Here is a 17213-nt window from a genome sequence, read left to right on the forward strand (position 1 = left end):
GCAGAAGAGAGACTCGGCTGCAGGAGGAGGAAGCCTTCCTTGTTGCAAGCAACTGAATTAGTGGCAGAGACTGAATTAAATAAATTAGATGCACACAATATTGTTTTCACTTCCACCCCACTCTCAAGAGACACTTTGGTATTGATTTCACTTCCGCCCTACTCTTAAAGAGACACCTTGAGTTCTTTAATACCTCTGCCTGGCATGGGAGGGAAGCAAAGTGCCACCCTCTCCCCTTTTCCTGATGGCTGTTGTGGGAAGCAGAAGAACCTGCATTCACCACCTGGAAAACACCTGCAGTGAGCCAGTGTCAGCAGAGATGCTTCTGCCCTGCTACACTTGCTGTGATGCCCTCCTGACAGGGCATCTGCTCAAGGCCCCAAGGGCTGTGTTGTTGATGAATTTTTTTTTCTCCTCCAGATCACAGTGTTGGTGGAGTTGGCAGCAAGTGGGAGCTGCTGGGACCCCTCAGAAGAAGGAGTGTGTCCTGTCTGATGCTTCAGAAGAAGGAGTCAGACTTGTTGAGCCACTCAGAAGAAGGGCTCTGTGCCATTCCAGCTGACAGTGGCACCTGCCCACTTGGTCCTGATGGCCATCTCCACGGGTGGACACCTCTTCCCTGGGCTACTTGCATCTTCCCTTTGATCCTCTTCCCAGTGGTGTGAATGAGTGTCTGCAAAGAAAAGCAGTTCAAAAGAGTCTGAAAAGCCCAGCTTCCCCCTCACAAAGCTTTTAGAGAGGGCTGAAAGCAGAAGTGGCTGGATTGGTGCAGGTGTGCTGCCCGTCCTGCCCCAGGAGGGAGCTCAGGGAGGGTTGACTCAGTCCCCTAGGCTGGTGGGGCTGTCTCCAGTGCTGTGCAGCCCCTGCCTGGGGAGATTTGGGTGCTGCAAGAGCAGCTGTGGGCTCCTTGTGACGCATCTGCGTGGGGTTTCCTGAGCACATCCTCTTCTCCTCCTCTGCCTCAGCCACATGGTCCTGCACACCAAGCTCTGGGGGAGCCTCAAAGTTCTCCCTTCAAACACCGGAGCAAAAGGACAGCAAGGAGAAGGGACTGGGCATAGAATCATAGAATTGTTAGGGTTGGAAGGGACCTCAAGGACCTCAGCCAGTTCCAACCCCTCTGCCATGGGCAGGGACACCTCACACTACAGCAGGTTGCTCACAGCCACATCCAGCCTGGCCTAAAATCCTCCAGGCATGAGGCTTCCACCACCTCCCTGGGCAACCCGTGCCAGTGTCTTACCACCCTTATGGGGAACAACTTCTTCCTCACATCCAATCTGAATCTACCCATTTCTAGTTTTGTTCCATTCCCCCCAGTCCTATCCCTCCCTGACACCCTCAAAAGTCCTTCCCCAGCTTTCTTGGAGCCCCCTTCAGATACTGGAAGGCCACAAGAAGGTCTCCTTGGAGCCTTCTCTTCTCCAGACTGCATCCAGCAGGTGAAGGTAGATGGTGGCATGGAGAAACAAGGAGCTTGTGTGCTCAGCACACTGCCTGGTTCACAGCATGTTGGAGGCTACAAGGAGCAGTTCAGCTTCTCTTGATGTGGATCTGAAACTTGAGGGGGAACCTGAGGGCCTTGCTTTTGCCTGGTGCTGAGCATGCCCATGCCCAGGTGTGGCAGAACAGAGTGGTTTAGGTCACTTAAAAAAATTACCATTGTCAAAAATGATTTTGAATCTGAGTTGGTGAAAGCATGAATTAACCAGGTGTGGGGGTAGGGGTCAGTCTGCTACTGAGTGGAGAAATGCAACAGAAAATTGCCCTGGTTTAAGTTGCTTAGATAGGGTTGGGTGACCTTTCAGACTTGATGATCGTGGAGGTCTCTTCCAGCCTGGCTGGTTCTGTGATTCTACAGAGATTGGGAGTGAGAGGGGTAAGGGAGACCCTTCACTGAGTCACAGAAGGGATCCTCTTTGCTCTCTAAACTCCTCAGGGAGAAGTCCAGGGGTAGCTGGATCCACTCCTCATCCTTTGGTCAGTGGTTCATGCCAAGGAGAATTTGGGTAGAAGGATGTCAGTAGTGGTCATTTACCATGGCACTGTGGGTCCTGTGTAATGTTAAGGTGGCAGCAGCTTGACATTAATTAACACTGCTACAGTAAATAAGCTCAGGCTGTATGACTTTATAGCAATGCTTAATCAATCATCAGTAATTGGCTCTAATCAATGCAGTGATTTAGAGAAGGACTCAGCAGAGTTCTCTAAGGAAACCACACACAGACCCATTCAGATAAAGGGATTAGCCTAGGATCAAGGTGTCTGCAGGTTACAGTGTTGGTACCCAGTGGTGTGCAGGAGCAGCCAGCCTTGCCCTCTGGCAGCCTGGGCAGGCAATGGGCTTTCCCTTTGCTGGCCCTCCTGGTGTCCCTGGGATGGAATCCCAGCCAGCAAGGGTCTGAGGCCATCAGCAGCTTCCAGTCAGGCAGGAGCTGAAGCTGGGAGTGGCAGAAGACAGAGTACCTGCCCCAGGTTGGGTGCAGGTGTATCCCATCCCAGCAGTGTCACTCTCAGTATAAAGGGAAGGCTTCTCTTTCTTCCTCCTCCTCCCCATGCCTGGAAGGGTTTGCTGATCACTCTGCTCCTGAGGGCTGCTTTCCTGTTCCCTGTGGCTGCTGCACACCGCTGGGCTGAGTATGGCTTTGCAAACTTTACTTTGGCTGCTTCATTAAACCCATTTGCATTTCAGCCTGTGGGTTTCCTCTCCTTTCCCCCATCTTCCTTCTCTGCTGGGGAGGGGTCATGGGGTGATAGAACAACTGCTGTGGGTTAGCCTCAGGTGCTTGCTGAACACTGACATCAGCTCTCCCAGGAGATGGGCAGTCTGCCCTGCAAAGTGTCCCAGCTCTGGGGAGGTGCTGAGATGCAGCTGCTGTGATCCTGGAAAGCCCCAGGGGCCTCACTCTGGGTAGGTGTTTGTGAGGTCATGGGAGGATTGACTCTGGTCAATGCTCTTTCCTTGTGGCTGCTCCACTTGGCAGGCAATCTCAGCGCCCTTCAGTGCCTTGAGCTGGCTGTGGCCCAGGCAGGAAGGGGTTTGGTACGTTTCCCAGGTGTGGTTAGGGAGTGCCCAGTTGTCCCAGCTCACTGTACTGGTATTCAGGACGGGAAGGTACCAGATTCCTTCAACTCCCTGACCCACTAGGCAAGAGCAGAGAGTACCAGCTTGTCCCAGCCCACTGCATGTTGAATGAAAGAGAAGGCAGTGGCTGGTGCTGCATCATCATGCAGCCCAAAGAGGAGCCTGCACCACCACAGAAGGACCCAGCTGTGGGCTGGGCAGGGGGTGTCAGCAAGCTGGAGTTCATGTGGGGGCTCAGAGGTTACTGCTTCTAGAGAAAGCACTCCTGGAGCTCTTGCCAGCAGTGGCCACCAGCTCAAGAGCATTGGCCCTTCTGACATGGCCAGCTGCTTGGTTGTGGCCAGACTCACAGACTGGGCTGGATTTGGAAATGACCTTTCAGGGTCATCTAGTCCAACCCCCCTGCACTCAACAGGGACATCTGCAACTAGAGTAGGTTGCTCAGAGCCCCTGGAAGGTTTCCAGGGATGAGACATCTCCCACCTCTCTGGGCAGCCTGGGCCAGGGTCTCACCACCCTCAGTGTGAAACACTTCTCCCTTCTTTCCAGTCTGAATCTCCCCTTGATGTTGTTGCTTGGAGCAGGCTCCTCATGCTCCAGGGAAGGCTGGTGCTCTGTGCAGTGCATGCACAGATGGAATACAGAGCCCTGAGCTGTGTGGGCAGACCCCCCACAAGCTGCCCCAGGCATGGTTCCACATGTGGTGTGTGCCATTCCCACCTCACCCCACGGGGAGCTCAGGTGTGTACCTATGGTCAGCTGGGTGGGCTTGGTCTGCTCCTGCTGCCCATTGTAGAAGTGCAGGTGGAAGACCCTCTCTGCTCTCCAGCAGGACAGGAGCAGGCTGTTGGTGCTGAAGAGGACCCCGTGCCTGCCGCAGAGGCTGCAGAGCCAGATGGGCACCTGCGGTGTCCGTAGCCCGGGGCACACCTGGAGAGAGCAGGGTGACAGTGTGGGAGGGATGTTGTCCTTGTCCCCAAAGCTGTGGTGTGCAGGTGTGGATGTCCTGGCCTTGGGGCAGTGCCAGCTCTCACCTGTGGCTCTGCCTGTGCCCTGCTCCAGCGCAGGTAGCCCACCAGTCCCCGCTGCTGCCGTGGTGCCTCCGTGCCTGTGCCACCAGGACCTGGCTCCTGGCCACCATCCAACTTGCATGGGCTTGCCTGGCCTGTCAGGAGGAGGCTGAGCATGGCCTGTGTAAAGGGTGGTGAGAGACTGGCACAGGTTGCCCAGGGAGGTGCCCAGGTGGAAGCCTCATCTCTGGAGGTCTTTAAGGCCAGGCTGGATGTGGCTGTGAGCAACCTGCCGTAGTGTGAGGTGTCCCTGCCCATGGCAGGGGGGTTGGAACTGGCTGAGCCTTGAGGTCCCTTCCAACCCTGACAATTCTGTGATTCTGAGACTTCCTTTGGTGCACTCTTGAGCTGTTTCTCCTGCTGCCTGCTCTCCTGCAGAGCCCTCAACACTGGCAGCAGCATGGTTGGTCTGTAGCCCTTGGTTTGTGTTTGCTATGATTCTAAAAGTCGTGTTCCACAACACTTTCCCTCAGGCTTCCTCTTATTTAACAACTTAAACTCATTTCAGTTTGGCAACAGAAAACATCTGAAGGTAAATACACTTCCTGTTAGTTTCACTAATGGAAGACAAAGTAAGGTCCCAACACTGGTCTGGGAATTAACCCTGCAGGGATAGCTAAACCTGGCTGTAGTCTGCATGGTCCCAAATGAGCCATTAGGAAGAAATTCTTCCTGGGTCCTGAGGCACTGCAACAGGCTGCCCAGAGAAGCTGTGCAGGCTCCAAGCCTGGAAGTGTTCAAACCTTGCTCCAACCTTGACAATTCTATGATTCTATGGCCCTTGGTCACACATTGAGGCTGCAGGCAAAAGTCCTTCTCAAAGTGGTGGCTGTCCCCCACCCTCAGCTCAGCTGAGCCTGTCATGAGCAGGGTGCCACCGGGCTGCCTGCATCCCAGCATGGTGGGGTTGGGAAGGACCGCTGGAGATCACCCAGTCCAACGCCCCCTGCTAAAGCAGGATCATAAGGGCCAGAGGGGGTTTGGAAGCTCTGCAGAGAAGGAGACTCCACAACCTCTCTGGGCAGCCTGCTCCAGGCTCCAGCACCCTCACACCAAACAACTTTCTCCTCCTGCTCAGGTGGAACCTCCTGGGTTCCAGTTTGTGCCTATTGCCCCTTGTCACTGGGCACCTCTGAGAAGAGCCTGGCCTGATCCTCTTGCCCACCATGAAACCTTTAGCTCTTGCTGAGCATTGCTCAGCTCCCCTCTGGGGCTGCTCTATCTGCAGGCTCTCAGCCCCAGGACTCTCAGCCTTTGCTGCTCACAGAGCTGCTTCAGGCCCCACAGCAGCCTTGCAGCTCTGTTGGGATTTTCCTTATCATTATTAATTTCTAAGATAAAGAGTCACACTTTAAAACTTGCAAAGTGGTTTTCTCTGCTCTTAGACTTTTGCTCATTGAATTGACAAAGAGGAAATGTGGTTGGTTTGTTTTGGTTATTCCCCCCTGCCCCCCCCAAAATCAGATGTGGGAATAATACAAGAAGGAAACTCGAGCAGTGAGGTTAATCTTACCTGTGTGCAGGTCATGCTCCCCAAACTTAACTTTAACAGAGGAGTTGCTGTGCCCATTAAATCTTCCTGGACCCTGTGTGACCAAGCACAAAGTGTGATGTCAGTGCCTGATTGGTGCCCAGGAGATCTCTGCCTGCTGCTCTCTTGGGAGCAGCAAATAGGGAGCAACCTCACTGAGCCTCTTGGTGCCTTTGCTGTGGCACCACAGCTCTGTGCTGAGCTGCAGCTCTTACCCCTCAGATCTGCCCTGCTAAAGCTTCTCCCAGGCACCCAGCACCAGAACAAGAGGACACAGTCTCAAGCTGCACCAGGGGACGTTTAGGCCGGATGTTAGGAAGAGGCCCTTCATAGAAAGAGAGTTTGGCCATTGGAATGTGCTGCCCAGGGAGGTGGTGGAGTCACCATCCCTGGAGGTGTTTAAGAGGAGCCTGGATGAGGCCCTTGGTGCCATGGTTTAGTTAATTAGATAGTGTTGGGTGAGAGGTTGTACTGGATGATCTTGAAGGTCTTTTCCAACCTGGTCTGGTCTGGTCTGGTCTGGTCTATTCTATTCTATTCTATTCTATTCTATTCTATTCTATTCTATTCTATTCTATTCTATTCTATTCTATCCAAATTGAGGCTCCAACTCAAGCCTTGTGGATGGAGCCAGGCTCTCCCCTGGGCCCAGTGACACCCAGGTGTAGCCTGAACACAGCTGTTAGATGTAGTGGGCCAGGATTTTGCCAAACATCTACCACAGCATCCTGTTGATATGGATTTGGTTTAGTAGCGGTGGGAATGAGCCTCTGTCCCTTTCCAAAGCCTCTTCACCCCAAGCTGATCACATGGGGATTAGGAAGACCCTCTCTTCCCCCACTTCCAGTGAGGTCACCCTGCAGAATTCTGTTTAAATCTGCTTCTGGTGATTCTCCTCTGCCAGTCTGACTGTGGCTGCAGTGGGGAACTCCTGGGTTGGTGCAGTGCTGCCCATGGGGGTTGTGCAGTCTCCCTCTCTGGAGATACTCAAACCCCACCTGGATGTGTTCCTGTGTGACCTGCTCTAGGTGATGCTGCTCTGGCAGGGGGGTTGGACTGGATGAGCTTTGGAGGTCCCTTCCAGCCCCTAACATTCTGTGATGCTGTTCCTTGTGATGCATCGAAGGTTTCCTGCTCTCTGCTGGCCTCCTGCCTGCTCCCGGCGGGGCTGCTCGGGGTGCGGCGGAGCCCCGCCACAGCCGGGGGTGCTGCTCGGGGTGCGGCGGAGCCCCGCCACAGCCGGGGGTGCTGCTCGGGGTGCGGCGGAGCCCCGCCACAGCCGGGGGTGCTGCTCGGGGTGCGGCGGAGCCCCGCCACAGCCGGGGGGGCTGCTCGGGGCGCGGCGGAGCCCCGCCACAGCCGGGGGGTGCTGCTCGGGGTGCAGCGGAGCCCCGCCACAGCCGGGGGTGCTGCTCGGGGTGCGGCGGAGCCCCGCCACAGCCGGGGGGGGCTGCTCGGGGTGCGGCAGAGCCCCGCCACAGCCGGGGGGGGGGCTGCTCGGGGTGCGGCGGAGCCCCGCCACAGCCGGGGGGGCTGCTCGGGGTGCGGCGGAGCCCCGCCACAGCCGGGGGGGCTGCTCGGGGTGCGGCGGAGCCCCGCCACCGCCGGGGGGTTGCTGCTCGGGGTGCGGCGGAGCCCCGCCCCAGCCGGGGGGTGCTGCTCGGGGGGCGGCGGCGCCCCGCCCCCGCCGGGGGGGCGGCGCGGGGTGCGGCGGAGCCCCGCCACCGCCGGGGGTGCTGCTCGGGGTGCGGCAGAGCCCCGCCACAGCCGGGGGGGGCTGCTCGGGGTGCGGCGGAGCCCCGCCACAGCCGGGGGTGCTGCTCGGGGTGCGGCGGAGCCCCGCCACAGCCGGGGGGGGGGCTGCGCGGGGTGCGGCGGAGCCCCGCCACAGCCGGGGGGGCTGCTCGGGGTGCGGCGGAGCCCCGCCACAGCCGGGGGGTTGCTGCTCGGGGTGCGGCGGAGCCCCGCCACAGCCGGGGGGTGCTGCTCGGGGTGCGGCGGAGCCCCGCCACAGCCGGGGGTGCTGCTCGGGGTGCGGCGGAGCCCCGCCACAGCCGGGGGTGCTGCTCGGGGTGCGGCAGAGCCCCGCCACAGCCGGGGGGGGCTGCTCGGGGTGCGGCGGAGCCCCGCCACAGCCGGGGGTGCTGCTCGGGGTGCGGCGGAGCCCCGCCACAGCCGGGGGGAGCTGCTCGGGGTGCATGACAGCCCTCAAACAGCCATCAGAGCTGCTCTGGGACAGCTGCTGCTTCTCTATGTCAGGTAATGATAGGACTAGGGGGAATGGAAAATAAATAGAGATGGGTAGATTCAGATTGGATGTCAGGAAGAAACTCTTCCCCATGAGGGTGGTGAGAGACTGGCACAGGTTGCCCAGGGAGGTGTTTGCAGCCAGGTTGGATGTGGCTGTGGGCAACCTGCTCTAGTGTGAGGTGCCCCTGCCCATGGCAGAGGGGTTGGAACTGGATGATTCTCGAGGCCCCTTCTCCAACCCTGACAATTCTATAGCCACTGAAATGCAAGAAGGGAAGGATAAGTTCAGGAGGAACTAGAGGAAACTGTTCACTAAATGAAGTTTACCTTTCCAGTGTCCTGGAGAAGAGCAAGCTGTACACAAACAGGATCACTCCATGGCTTCCTTTGCCTCTGAACTGGAGAAAAAAAAATAAAGGAAGAGCTCATCCCAGGGGAGGAATGATGACAGGTAGGTGATGTTTAACTAATCCCTCTGCTTAAATGCAGCCTTAGGCGAGCATGCTGAGCCCACAGGAGTAAAGGTGTTGCTCCAGGAAGATTTTGTAACTAATTTTGTTTGGATATAGGATGAGGTAGAAAAAGAAAGCAGGCACTGGGAGCTGCTGCCTAAGCTGGGTTTGTACATTCCTCTTTCCAGATGTTTGCTTAACTTGCAAGGAGCAGTGGTTTATATTTGCTTTACTTGAGTGGTGCACAAGATGCTGCTCCTCTTCCTCCAGCATCTGTGGACTGTGCTTGCTGCCATCAGGGATTTTGGTGGGAGCAAGGTCATTTAGAGAATCACAGAATTGTCAGGGCTGGAAGGGACCTCAAGGATCAGCCAGTTCCAACCCCCCTGCCATGGGCAGGGACACCTCACACTACAGCAGGTTGCTCACAGCCACATCCAGCCTGGCTGCAAACACCTCCAGGCATGAGGATTCCACCACCTCCCTGGGCAACCTGTGCCAGTCTCTCATCACCCTCATGGGGAAGAACTTCTTCCTCACATCCAATCTGAATCTCCCCATTTCTAGTTTTGCTCCATCCCCCCCAGTCCTATCACTCCCTGACACCCTCAAAAGTCCCTCCCCAGCTTTCCTGTAGCCCCCTTCAGATATTGGAAGGCCACAATTAGGTCTCCTTGGAGCCTTCTCCTCTCCAGACTGCACAACCCCAGCTCCTTCAGTCTGTCCTCATAGGGGAGCAGCTCCAGCCCTCTGCTCATTCTCGTGGCCCTTCTCTGGAAAGGCTAGAAATGATCCATGGACTCTGTTAACAGCCTGAAAGTCCTGCTGCAGGAGAGACTATTGAGCTCCATGCTTGAGTGGGGGATAAAATGTGAGCAGGCATGGCAATAACTCAGGGTAAAGCAACCATCCCACACTTACACAGTTGATGTGGTCAGAGATGAACTCCTGAGCTGCTGCCTTCTCCCAGAACTCAAACAGCTGGATCTGCCAGGCAGGAGCAGAGGGGGAGAAGTTGTAAAGGAGGATTAAGTTATCTAAAAGCCAAGCTTTGGAACCCAGTGCTGCATTTAGACAGGTGAAAGAATAATGGCAGAGCCAAGACTGCTCCTTCCTAAACCAAGGAGCTCAGCTCTGTCCAAGGAGTCAGAGGAACAGCTTCACATTGTCCTTCTGGCAGGAGAGAAGAAGATCAGCTGTGGGTGGAAGGGAGCAGCAGCCTCTGGGCTCACCTTAAGCCTGTGCAGGGAGGCAGAAGTGTGTTAGGGGCTGGAGCTGGGGGCTGGGTGCTCACAGTTTTGGGGTGCACTGCCAGCTCAGGGACACCTTGACGAGATTTTGCATTTCTTACCTTTGAAGATTGGAGGCCCCGGAGAGAATCCTCTGCAGGGGCATTCTCCTACTCACCCTTTCAGTGAAGCTGTCAGCTCTGTAGTCTCCACACGGCACGAAGTGGGTGGCCGTGGTGACCAGGCAGACCGTGGCTCTCCCACCACCTCCTGCTGCCCACAGCAGCTCTGCCAGGGCTGCGGCCAGCGCCTCGCCTTGCTCCCCACGGCCGACCCCTTGCAACCTGTGGCACAGGGTCAGGGGCTGGGCTGTGCCAAGTGTCCATCCTTGGGAATTACTGAGAGACCTCCCCCAGCCCTGAGGCTGAACTGGTCCTGCCCTGCCTGAGCTGTCTGATGGCTCGGGGGACTGGGCAACCACCACGGTGGGAAGGCAGAGACCTGAGGGCATGTGTGGAGAATCATCAATTGTTAGGGCTGGGAGGGACCCCAAGGCTCAGCCAGTTCCAACCCCCCTGCCATGGCCAGGGACACCTCACACTGCAGCAGGTTGCTCACAGCCACCTCCAGCCTGGCTGCAAACACCTCCAGGCAGGAGGCTTCCATCACCTCCCTGGGCAACCTGTGCCAGTGTCTCCCCACCCTCCCCGGGAACAACTTCTTCTTAACATCCAATCTCAATCTCCCCATTTCTAGTTTTGTTCCATCCCCCCCAGTCCTATCACCCCCTGACACCCTCAAAAGTCCCTCCCCAGCTTTCTTGGAGCCCACTTCAGACACTGGAAGGCCACAATGAGTTTTGCTTGGAGCCTTCTCCTCTCCAGACTGAACATCCCCAGCTCCCTCAGTCTGTCCTCATAGAGAGGAGCTCCAGCCCTCTGCTCAGCTTCATGCCAAGCTGTGCCAGTTATCCTTGGAATTTCCACTTTTTACTCAGTTCTGTTGCTTCTGTGGATGTGCTTCCCACCCACTGGGAGCAGTGTGTGCCATGGAGGCTTCCATCCCAGCTGGGGCTGCTGTGTGGCACTGGGGCTGAGCACTGATGCCCCAGGGCCAGTGTTGGCCAGCAACCTGGGGAGCAGATGTGGCAACCAACACTGCCCATGGGCTGCAACTGCAGTGCCAGGGAGTAGGGTGAAGGAGTAAGCCCCTCCAGTACAAAACCAGATGCTTTGGTTGGAAAAAGCCTTGCCTGGAACTCAGACCAAGCTTTTCTCCTGCTGCAGATCCCCACCAGCAGCTGCAGACCTGAGCTTGGGCTGAGTTTGGTTCAACCTGGAGGCTGGCACTGACCTTAGCGCAGACAATGCAAGGAAATAGTTTCTGTCCCTACCATGGGAAGACCCCAATTCTTACCTCCCCAGGTGAGTGTCTGCTGTGTTTCTGCCAAAGAGGAGGTGCCTGATGATGTGTGCTTGCACAGCCATCAGGATGGCTCTTGTTCCCCCCTGGAAACAGAAAGACAACATCCTGAGCGCCAGGGAGTGTGACCTGGCATGTGCTGGGGCCATCTCCTGGAGATCCAAGATGACCCTGGCATGTGCTGGGGCCTGAAGTGGCTGTGAACAACCTGCTGTAGTGTGAGGTGTCCCTGCCCATGGCAGGGGGGTTGGAACTGGCTGAGCCTTGAGGTCCCTTCCAACCCTGACAAATATTCTCTCCTGAGTCTCCACCATGGATGTGTTTAATCCTGGGGCATTGAAAGTCTGTATCTGCAGTGTGATGCTGGATCAGGACAGCTCACCACTGCCAGGGCAGCTGCAGCTTTGCTCAGGGCAGCTCTGGAGTGGGACTGTGAGTGGGAACCCCCAGGCCTGCCCTATGGAGAAGGCTCAGCTGGGCAGGGTGCAGGGTGTGGCTTCAGGCATGCAGATGTGGGGTACAGATGTGCACTGCTGAGGTACTTGCCAGCCACCAGCTCCTGAGGAGGCTGAGGAGCTGGTGCTGAACCCTTTACCTTGTCTGCCTCCAAGCCATAGGCCAGGTCTGAGCAGGGCTGGCGAAACCTGAAGTGTGCTTTGGTCCACTCACAGCTGAAGACGTGGGACACATTCCCAAGGAGCAGCTTTCTCAGCCCCTGCAGAGGAGGAGGAGGAGGAGGGAGATGGGCTAGGTTCAGCTCCCTTCACACCCCAGCACCAGGCATGATCTGTAGCACAGAAGAGCCTGGGGGTATAGATCCAGTGTGTGCTCACATGATCTAAACCCCTCTGTTGAGAGTCATGCCCCTCAGTTCAAGCAGGACCTCGGGGAACTACTTGCAAGAGTCCAGCACAGAACAACTTTGTCCTTTAGCCTACCACCTAAGGAGGATTACAGCACATCAGTTTCAGGCTGTGCTGCAGGCAGCTTCTCCAGGAGCCTCATGAATGAACGATGCCAATCCTCTGCTCACAGCTGGCAGTGGGCTGCAGCCCTGGCTCAGCCCAGCAGCCCCCCCAGCCCCCTGCCGGGCTCCCCAGCCCCCTGCCGGGCTCCCCAGCCTTTGCAGCTCAAGGAGATGAGGTCAGCTGGAGTTTCCTTCAGCAGGCCTGCTCACCATTGCCATGTCCAGCGAGATGGGCTGGCCACCTGCCTCCACAGGGACCAGGAGGGGCACGGGGACGGCACAGGGTGGGTCTGGCGGCTGCAGCCCCCTTGGCTCTCCAGCTGCTGGTGTTCCATCCCCTGTGTTACCCTGGCCTGGCTGCGCAGAGAGAGGAGAAGATGGAACATCATCACCCCCTGGCTGCTGCCTCCCCTGTGCCCAGTTACCTCCTGCCCCCAGCGTTCCCAGCGGGGTGGGCACAGTGACCTAGCGATGAGCTGGCAGGGGGAGGCAGGGGAGAGAGGTCAGGGAGTGCTGGGGGGGTGGCTTCCAGCTTTTCTCAGTCACTGCAAATACCTCCTTACAAGGACTGAGCAGGAAGCTGTGCTTGAGTCCCAGAGAATAAACCTCAGAGCTTCCCACCCAAAGGGCACAGCAGGCTTCCCAAATATTTCTCTTTAAGGGATCTTCATTTGTGACGGTTTTTCTCCTGTGTTTTGAAACTGACCATGAAAACCTTCCCTTCCAGGCAGAGAAGTGAACTGATGGTTGGACAGCTCTGCCACTGATCCAGGCTAGGAAGACATCCCTTTAAAACAGCTGAATCAAAAAAGGAAGAGCCCAAAGAAACAAACCTCTGTAAAGCTCTGTGCTCTGCTGCCCCTGTGATTTCCTGCTGAGCCAGGCCCTAAAACCCAGCAGACAGACCCAAAACGTTACCTTGCAGAGGAGCCGTTACCTGGTGAGCCCCGTTGCTGATTTCCAAGCTGAAAAAAGGGCAAAACAAAACACAAATGGAACCCCAAACAGCAGGGACGTTGCTGAGACACAAAGGAGCAGGAGAGCAGCTGAGAAAGAGCCCCAGCAGAAAGGAGGAGTGCAAGCTGCGGTAGCTACCTGTGCGGCTGGGCTCAGGGAGGCTTTCCCCTCCCTGGTCACACAAGGATTGTTACAAACCATCACTTAAAAAAGGATGCTGAAAGCCCACCTGGGATTAAAAACGGAGCAGGGAACAGAGTAAAAACCTTACCCATGGAAACTGAAGATGTCTCTCCACTTGTTCAGGTCTGAAATTCTGCTGGCAATCTCCTCAAGCTGGGTCTGTGCCATGGTCTGCTCGGCCCCACCGTCACCCAGCCCTGCTGCCCTGTGCTTTGGGTGGTGCTGGGACAGTGGGGACTGCCCTCAGAGCCTCTGACTGCCACCTGAATGCCCCTCTGGCTGCCACCCAAACCCGCTCTTGCCAGGCACCTGAATGTCCCTCTGATTGCCACCTTAACCTCCTCTGCCAGGCACCCAAGCCCCCTCTTACAGCCACCCGAGCCCCACCCTCTGACTGCCACCAAACCCCCCTCTGCTAAGCACCTGAACCCCCTCTGATTGCCCCCCAAACCCTCTCTGACTGCCACCTGAACCCTCTCTGCCAAGCAAACCCTCTTTGCCTGGCGCCTGAACTCCCTCTGACTGCCACCTGAGCCCCCTCAGCCTGCCACCCCACCCCTCTGTGCCACCCTGGTCTCAGGTTCAGCTCCCACCCTCGCACTGTGATTAAACTTTGATGAGAGCCAGTCCCCATCTGTGCCCTGTCACTGCATGAGGACAATGAATCTTTAATGCCAGGCACTGTGTGCAGCCACCTGCAGCTTCATGCCCGCTCTGGCAGGGCTGGTGCAGGGCTGGGGGCATTGCCCAGCTGTGGGGGGGCAATTGCCTCTGCACAGGCTGGCAGCAAGCAGAAAAGAGCAGCCTGAGAGGGTATCCTATAAAGGCACATCAGGATCTAAAGGCTGGAGGCTCTGGGCTCTTCTCAGGGGTGCCCAGTGACAGGATAAGGGGGCAACAGGTACAAACTGGAAGGTGCCACCTGAACAGGAGGAAAAATGTTGATGTGAGGGTGCTGGAGCCTTGGAGCAGGCTGTCCTGAGAGGCTGTGGAGTCTCCTTCTCTGAAGAGATTCCAAACCAACCTGGGCATCGTGCTGCTGGGCAAGCTGCTGTGGGTGCCCTGCTTTAGCAGGGGGGGTGGACTGGATGCTCTCCAGAGGTCCCTTCCAACTCCAACCATGCTGGGATTCTGTGATTGTATCTGGGTTTGTATTTATCTGCATGCACACACACCCCCCCAAATTTTTCATTGGGATTGCCTGAGCTTGGCAAAACTCCTTTAGCTGATGCTCAGGGATGAGAAATGAGCTGCAGGGTACAGGGGGGCAGCTGAGCAGGTCCTGCTTGCTCTGGCTGTTGCTTTCAGCTGGTCCAACACACCAGTGTTGTTCCAGTAAGAAGTGAGGTTTACTTTGGGAGCTGGGCAGGAATGCAGGCAGCATCTGGGCAGGAATGAAGGTAGCAATGCAGGTAGCAATGCAGGTTGCAGCTGGTGAGTGGGGTGGGAGCTGGGATTTTTGTGGGGTGATTCCCCCCCTGGAGTCAGGGGCTGCTAGCTCCTGCCCAGCAGAGGGATGGAGAGAGGTTTATACCCGTGCTGAGGCAGGCCTGGGCAGCTCTGTGTTTCACACACATGGGCCAGCTCCTTCTGCAGGATCAGCAAGGGTCACCTGGAGCTGCACTGCTGAGCAGCCTGACTGCCAGAGCCCTGTGGGACACGGGGAGCAGGAGGGATGAAACATCACCCCTCAGCACTTGCTGCACAGTAAAACAACACCACGGGATGTAACACAAACCACGTGTTAAAGAGGATAAGTTGCCATTAAGAAGAATATGCACTTAATGAAGAAGGGAACAATGAGAGCAGCTGAGGGTGGTGGCCACTCGCTGGGGCCTTACACAAAGCTGCAGTCCAGGCAGGTGTGCTGCAGCATGGGGTGGCTGGGAGCTGCTTCCTGGAGGGGGCTGTGGAGCAGGGATGCAGCTGACAAACCTTTTTCACTCAACCCCCAGCAATGTTTTGTCATTCACAAGACCAAGTATAACACAGTGCCCCCAAAGTCAGCGAGGTCCTTGGCCTTGTGCAGGCTGCTGGAGGAGGTTGTGTCCAGGGGAGAGTCCTTACGGGAACCTGATTCCCCCTCCCCCCAGGGTGACTCGAAGGGGGCTGGGTGGGTGGTTTGTGATGGGTACCAGGTGAGCTGGGTTGTGAGAGGTTCTGGGTGGGGTTGGTTGCCCCTCACCCCCAGCTGCAGGCAGCAGCCCTGCAGATAAATGGGTGGCTGGGGCAGGGGCTGCCCCTCTGTGCTTCTCCTCTTGGGTTTGCTCTGCATTGTCTGTGTCCTGCAAGGTAGCCCCTCGTTTCCAAGGCACCATGGAGGGTAGTGGCTGGTGGCATGATGCTCTTCAGACCTTTCTGTAAGTGGGGCTGGCTGGGCTGTGCTTGGGGTGAACATTCTGGCTGCTTGAACCTGCCTGCAGAACGTAAGGCTGTGAGGGCTGATGTTTGTCCATTCTGGCTTCACAGACTCACACAATGTTAGGGGTTCGAAGGGACCTTGAAAGATCACCTGGTCCAACCCCCTTGCCAGAGCAGGATCACCTAGAGTAGGTCACACAGGAACACATCCAGATGGGTTTTGAATGTCTCCAGAGAAGGAGACTCCACAACCTCTCTGGGCAGCCTGTTCTGGGCTCTGTCACCCTCACAGTGAAGCTTTTCCTTATGTTCATATGGAACCTACTCTGCTCCAGCTTGTACCTATTGCTCTTTGTCCTACCCTTGGACATCACTGAGCAGAGCCTGGCTCCATCCCTTCACATCTTTATAAACAGGAATGAGGTCATGCCTCAGGCTCCTCTGCTCCAAGCTCAGGAGCCCAGCTCCCTCAGCCTGCTCTCATCAGGGAGCAGCTCAGCTGCCTTCAGCATCATTGTGGCTCTGCACTGGAGCCTTTCAAAGGGTTTCTTGAAGGGCCCAGCTCCGGACAAGGTATTCCAGATGCAGCCTCACCAGGGCAGAGTAGAGGGGCAGGAGAAGTTCTCTTGACTTACTAACCATAACCTTTCTAATCCATCCCAAGATGCCATTGGCCTTTTTGGCTACAAAGGCACATTGCTGGCTCATGATCATCTTCCTGGCCACCAGGACCCCCAGGTTCCTTTTCCCTATGCTGCTCTCCAGCAGGTCAGTCCCCTGCTTCCTGCATGCCTGGAGGACCTCACCTGTTCCTCATCAGAGCCTGCTGAGCTGCAGTGTGCCTTGTGAGCCTCTCTGGCCTGTCACTCCCTTGCTGCCCTTGGCCAGAGGTTTTCCCCTTGATTATTTGCATGGCTCGAAGAGAGGTTGCAGGGCTGCTTTCTGGGCAGTGATCTTCATGCTTCTGACCATGAGGCTCTGAGGTGGAGTGTGAAGGGTGCCTGGTCTCACTCCCCTCACTGCTCTGGGATGTGCTCTTTGTCCTGGTTTGTTGCAGAGGGGTTCTTCAGCAGCACCAAGCCAGGCTGCTCCCCTGGGCAAGCAGGAGGAGCACCTTTCATCTCCTCACCTTCCTGCTTTGTGTCTGTGGCTTTTGAACCAGAAATGTCAAGCCCACAGTTAGTCACCTCATAGGGAAAGGAGGGCTTTGGGGGTCTTTGGGTCAAAGAGCTACAGTTTGGTTTGTTAAAAGCAAAAAAAACCACCCAGAAGAGAGCTTTATGGCCAGCAGTGATGCTGCTGTGTGTGTGGTGCCAAGTGAAAGTGTTGCTGGTGGCTTTAGGTGTTTGGGGTTTGTCCTGCAAGCACCTGCTCCTCTCCTGTGAGGACAGACTGAGGGAGTTGGGGTTGTGCAGTCTGGAGAAGAGAAGGCTCCAAGGAGACCTTACTGTGGCATTCCAGTATCTGAAAGGGACCTACAGGAAAGCTGGGGAGGGACTTTTGAGGGTGTCAGGGAGGGATAGGACTGGGGGGGATGGAGCAAAACTAGCAGTGGGGAGATTCAGATTGGATGTGAGGAAGAAGTTGTTCCCCAGGAGGGTGGTGAGAGCCTGGCACAGGTTGCCCAGGGAGGTGGTGGAAGCCTCCTGCCTGGAGATTTTGAAGGCCAGGCTGGATGTGGCTGTGAGCAACCTGCTGTGGTGTGA

The 17213-nt window shown here is 56.5% G+C and overlaps 1 protein-coding gene across 1 annotated transcript; it reads right to left on the bottom strand.

The window, feature by feature from the left end:
* Positions 1–70: 70 nt before the first annotated feature.
* MINDY4B (MINDY family member 4B) lies at positions 71–13314 on the bottom strand. Its single transcript, XM_054166964.1, has 12 exons — positions 13235–13314; positions 12944–12971; positions 12217–12363; positions 11635–11754; positions 11034–11125; positions 9796–9961; positions 9310–9375; positions 8264–8334; positions 5669–5741; positions 4120–4275; positions 3835–4015; positions 71–673 (listed from the first exon to the last, which is right to left on the bottom strand). Exons 1-12 carry the CDS (start codon positions 13312–13314, stop codon positions 531–533), a joined length of 1323 nt encoding a protein of 440 aa, XP_054022939.1. The 3' UTR covers positions 71–530.
* Positions 13315–17213: the final 3899 nt, after the last annotated feature.

The sequence above is a fragment of the Dryobates pubescens genome, chromosome 13 (assembly GCF_014839835.1).
Source record: "Dryobates pubescens isolate bDryPub1 chromosome 13, bDryPub1.pri, whole genome shotgun sequence".
Lineage (NCBI taxonomy): Eukaryota > Metazoa > Chordata > Aves > Piciformes > Picidae > Dryobates > Dryobates pubescens.

What these genes read in the sequence shown, in the direction of transcription:
- MINDY4B (XM_054166964.1), bottom strand. Translation starts at nt 13,314, where the DNA reads ATGGCACAGACCCAGCTTGAGGAGATTGCCAGCAGAATTTCAGACCTG. An exon ending in ATGGCTTGGAGGCAGACAAG is followed by an intron (nt 11,126 to 11,634) that starts GTAAAGGGTTCA and finishes TTCTGTTTCCAG; the next exon opens with GGGGGAACAAGAGCCATCCT. An exon ending in CTGACAGCTTCACTGAAAGG is followed by an intron (nt 9,376 to 9,795) that starts GTGAGTAGGAGA and finishes CCTGCCTGGCAG; the next exon opens with ATCCAGCTGTTTGAGTTCTG.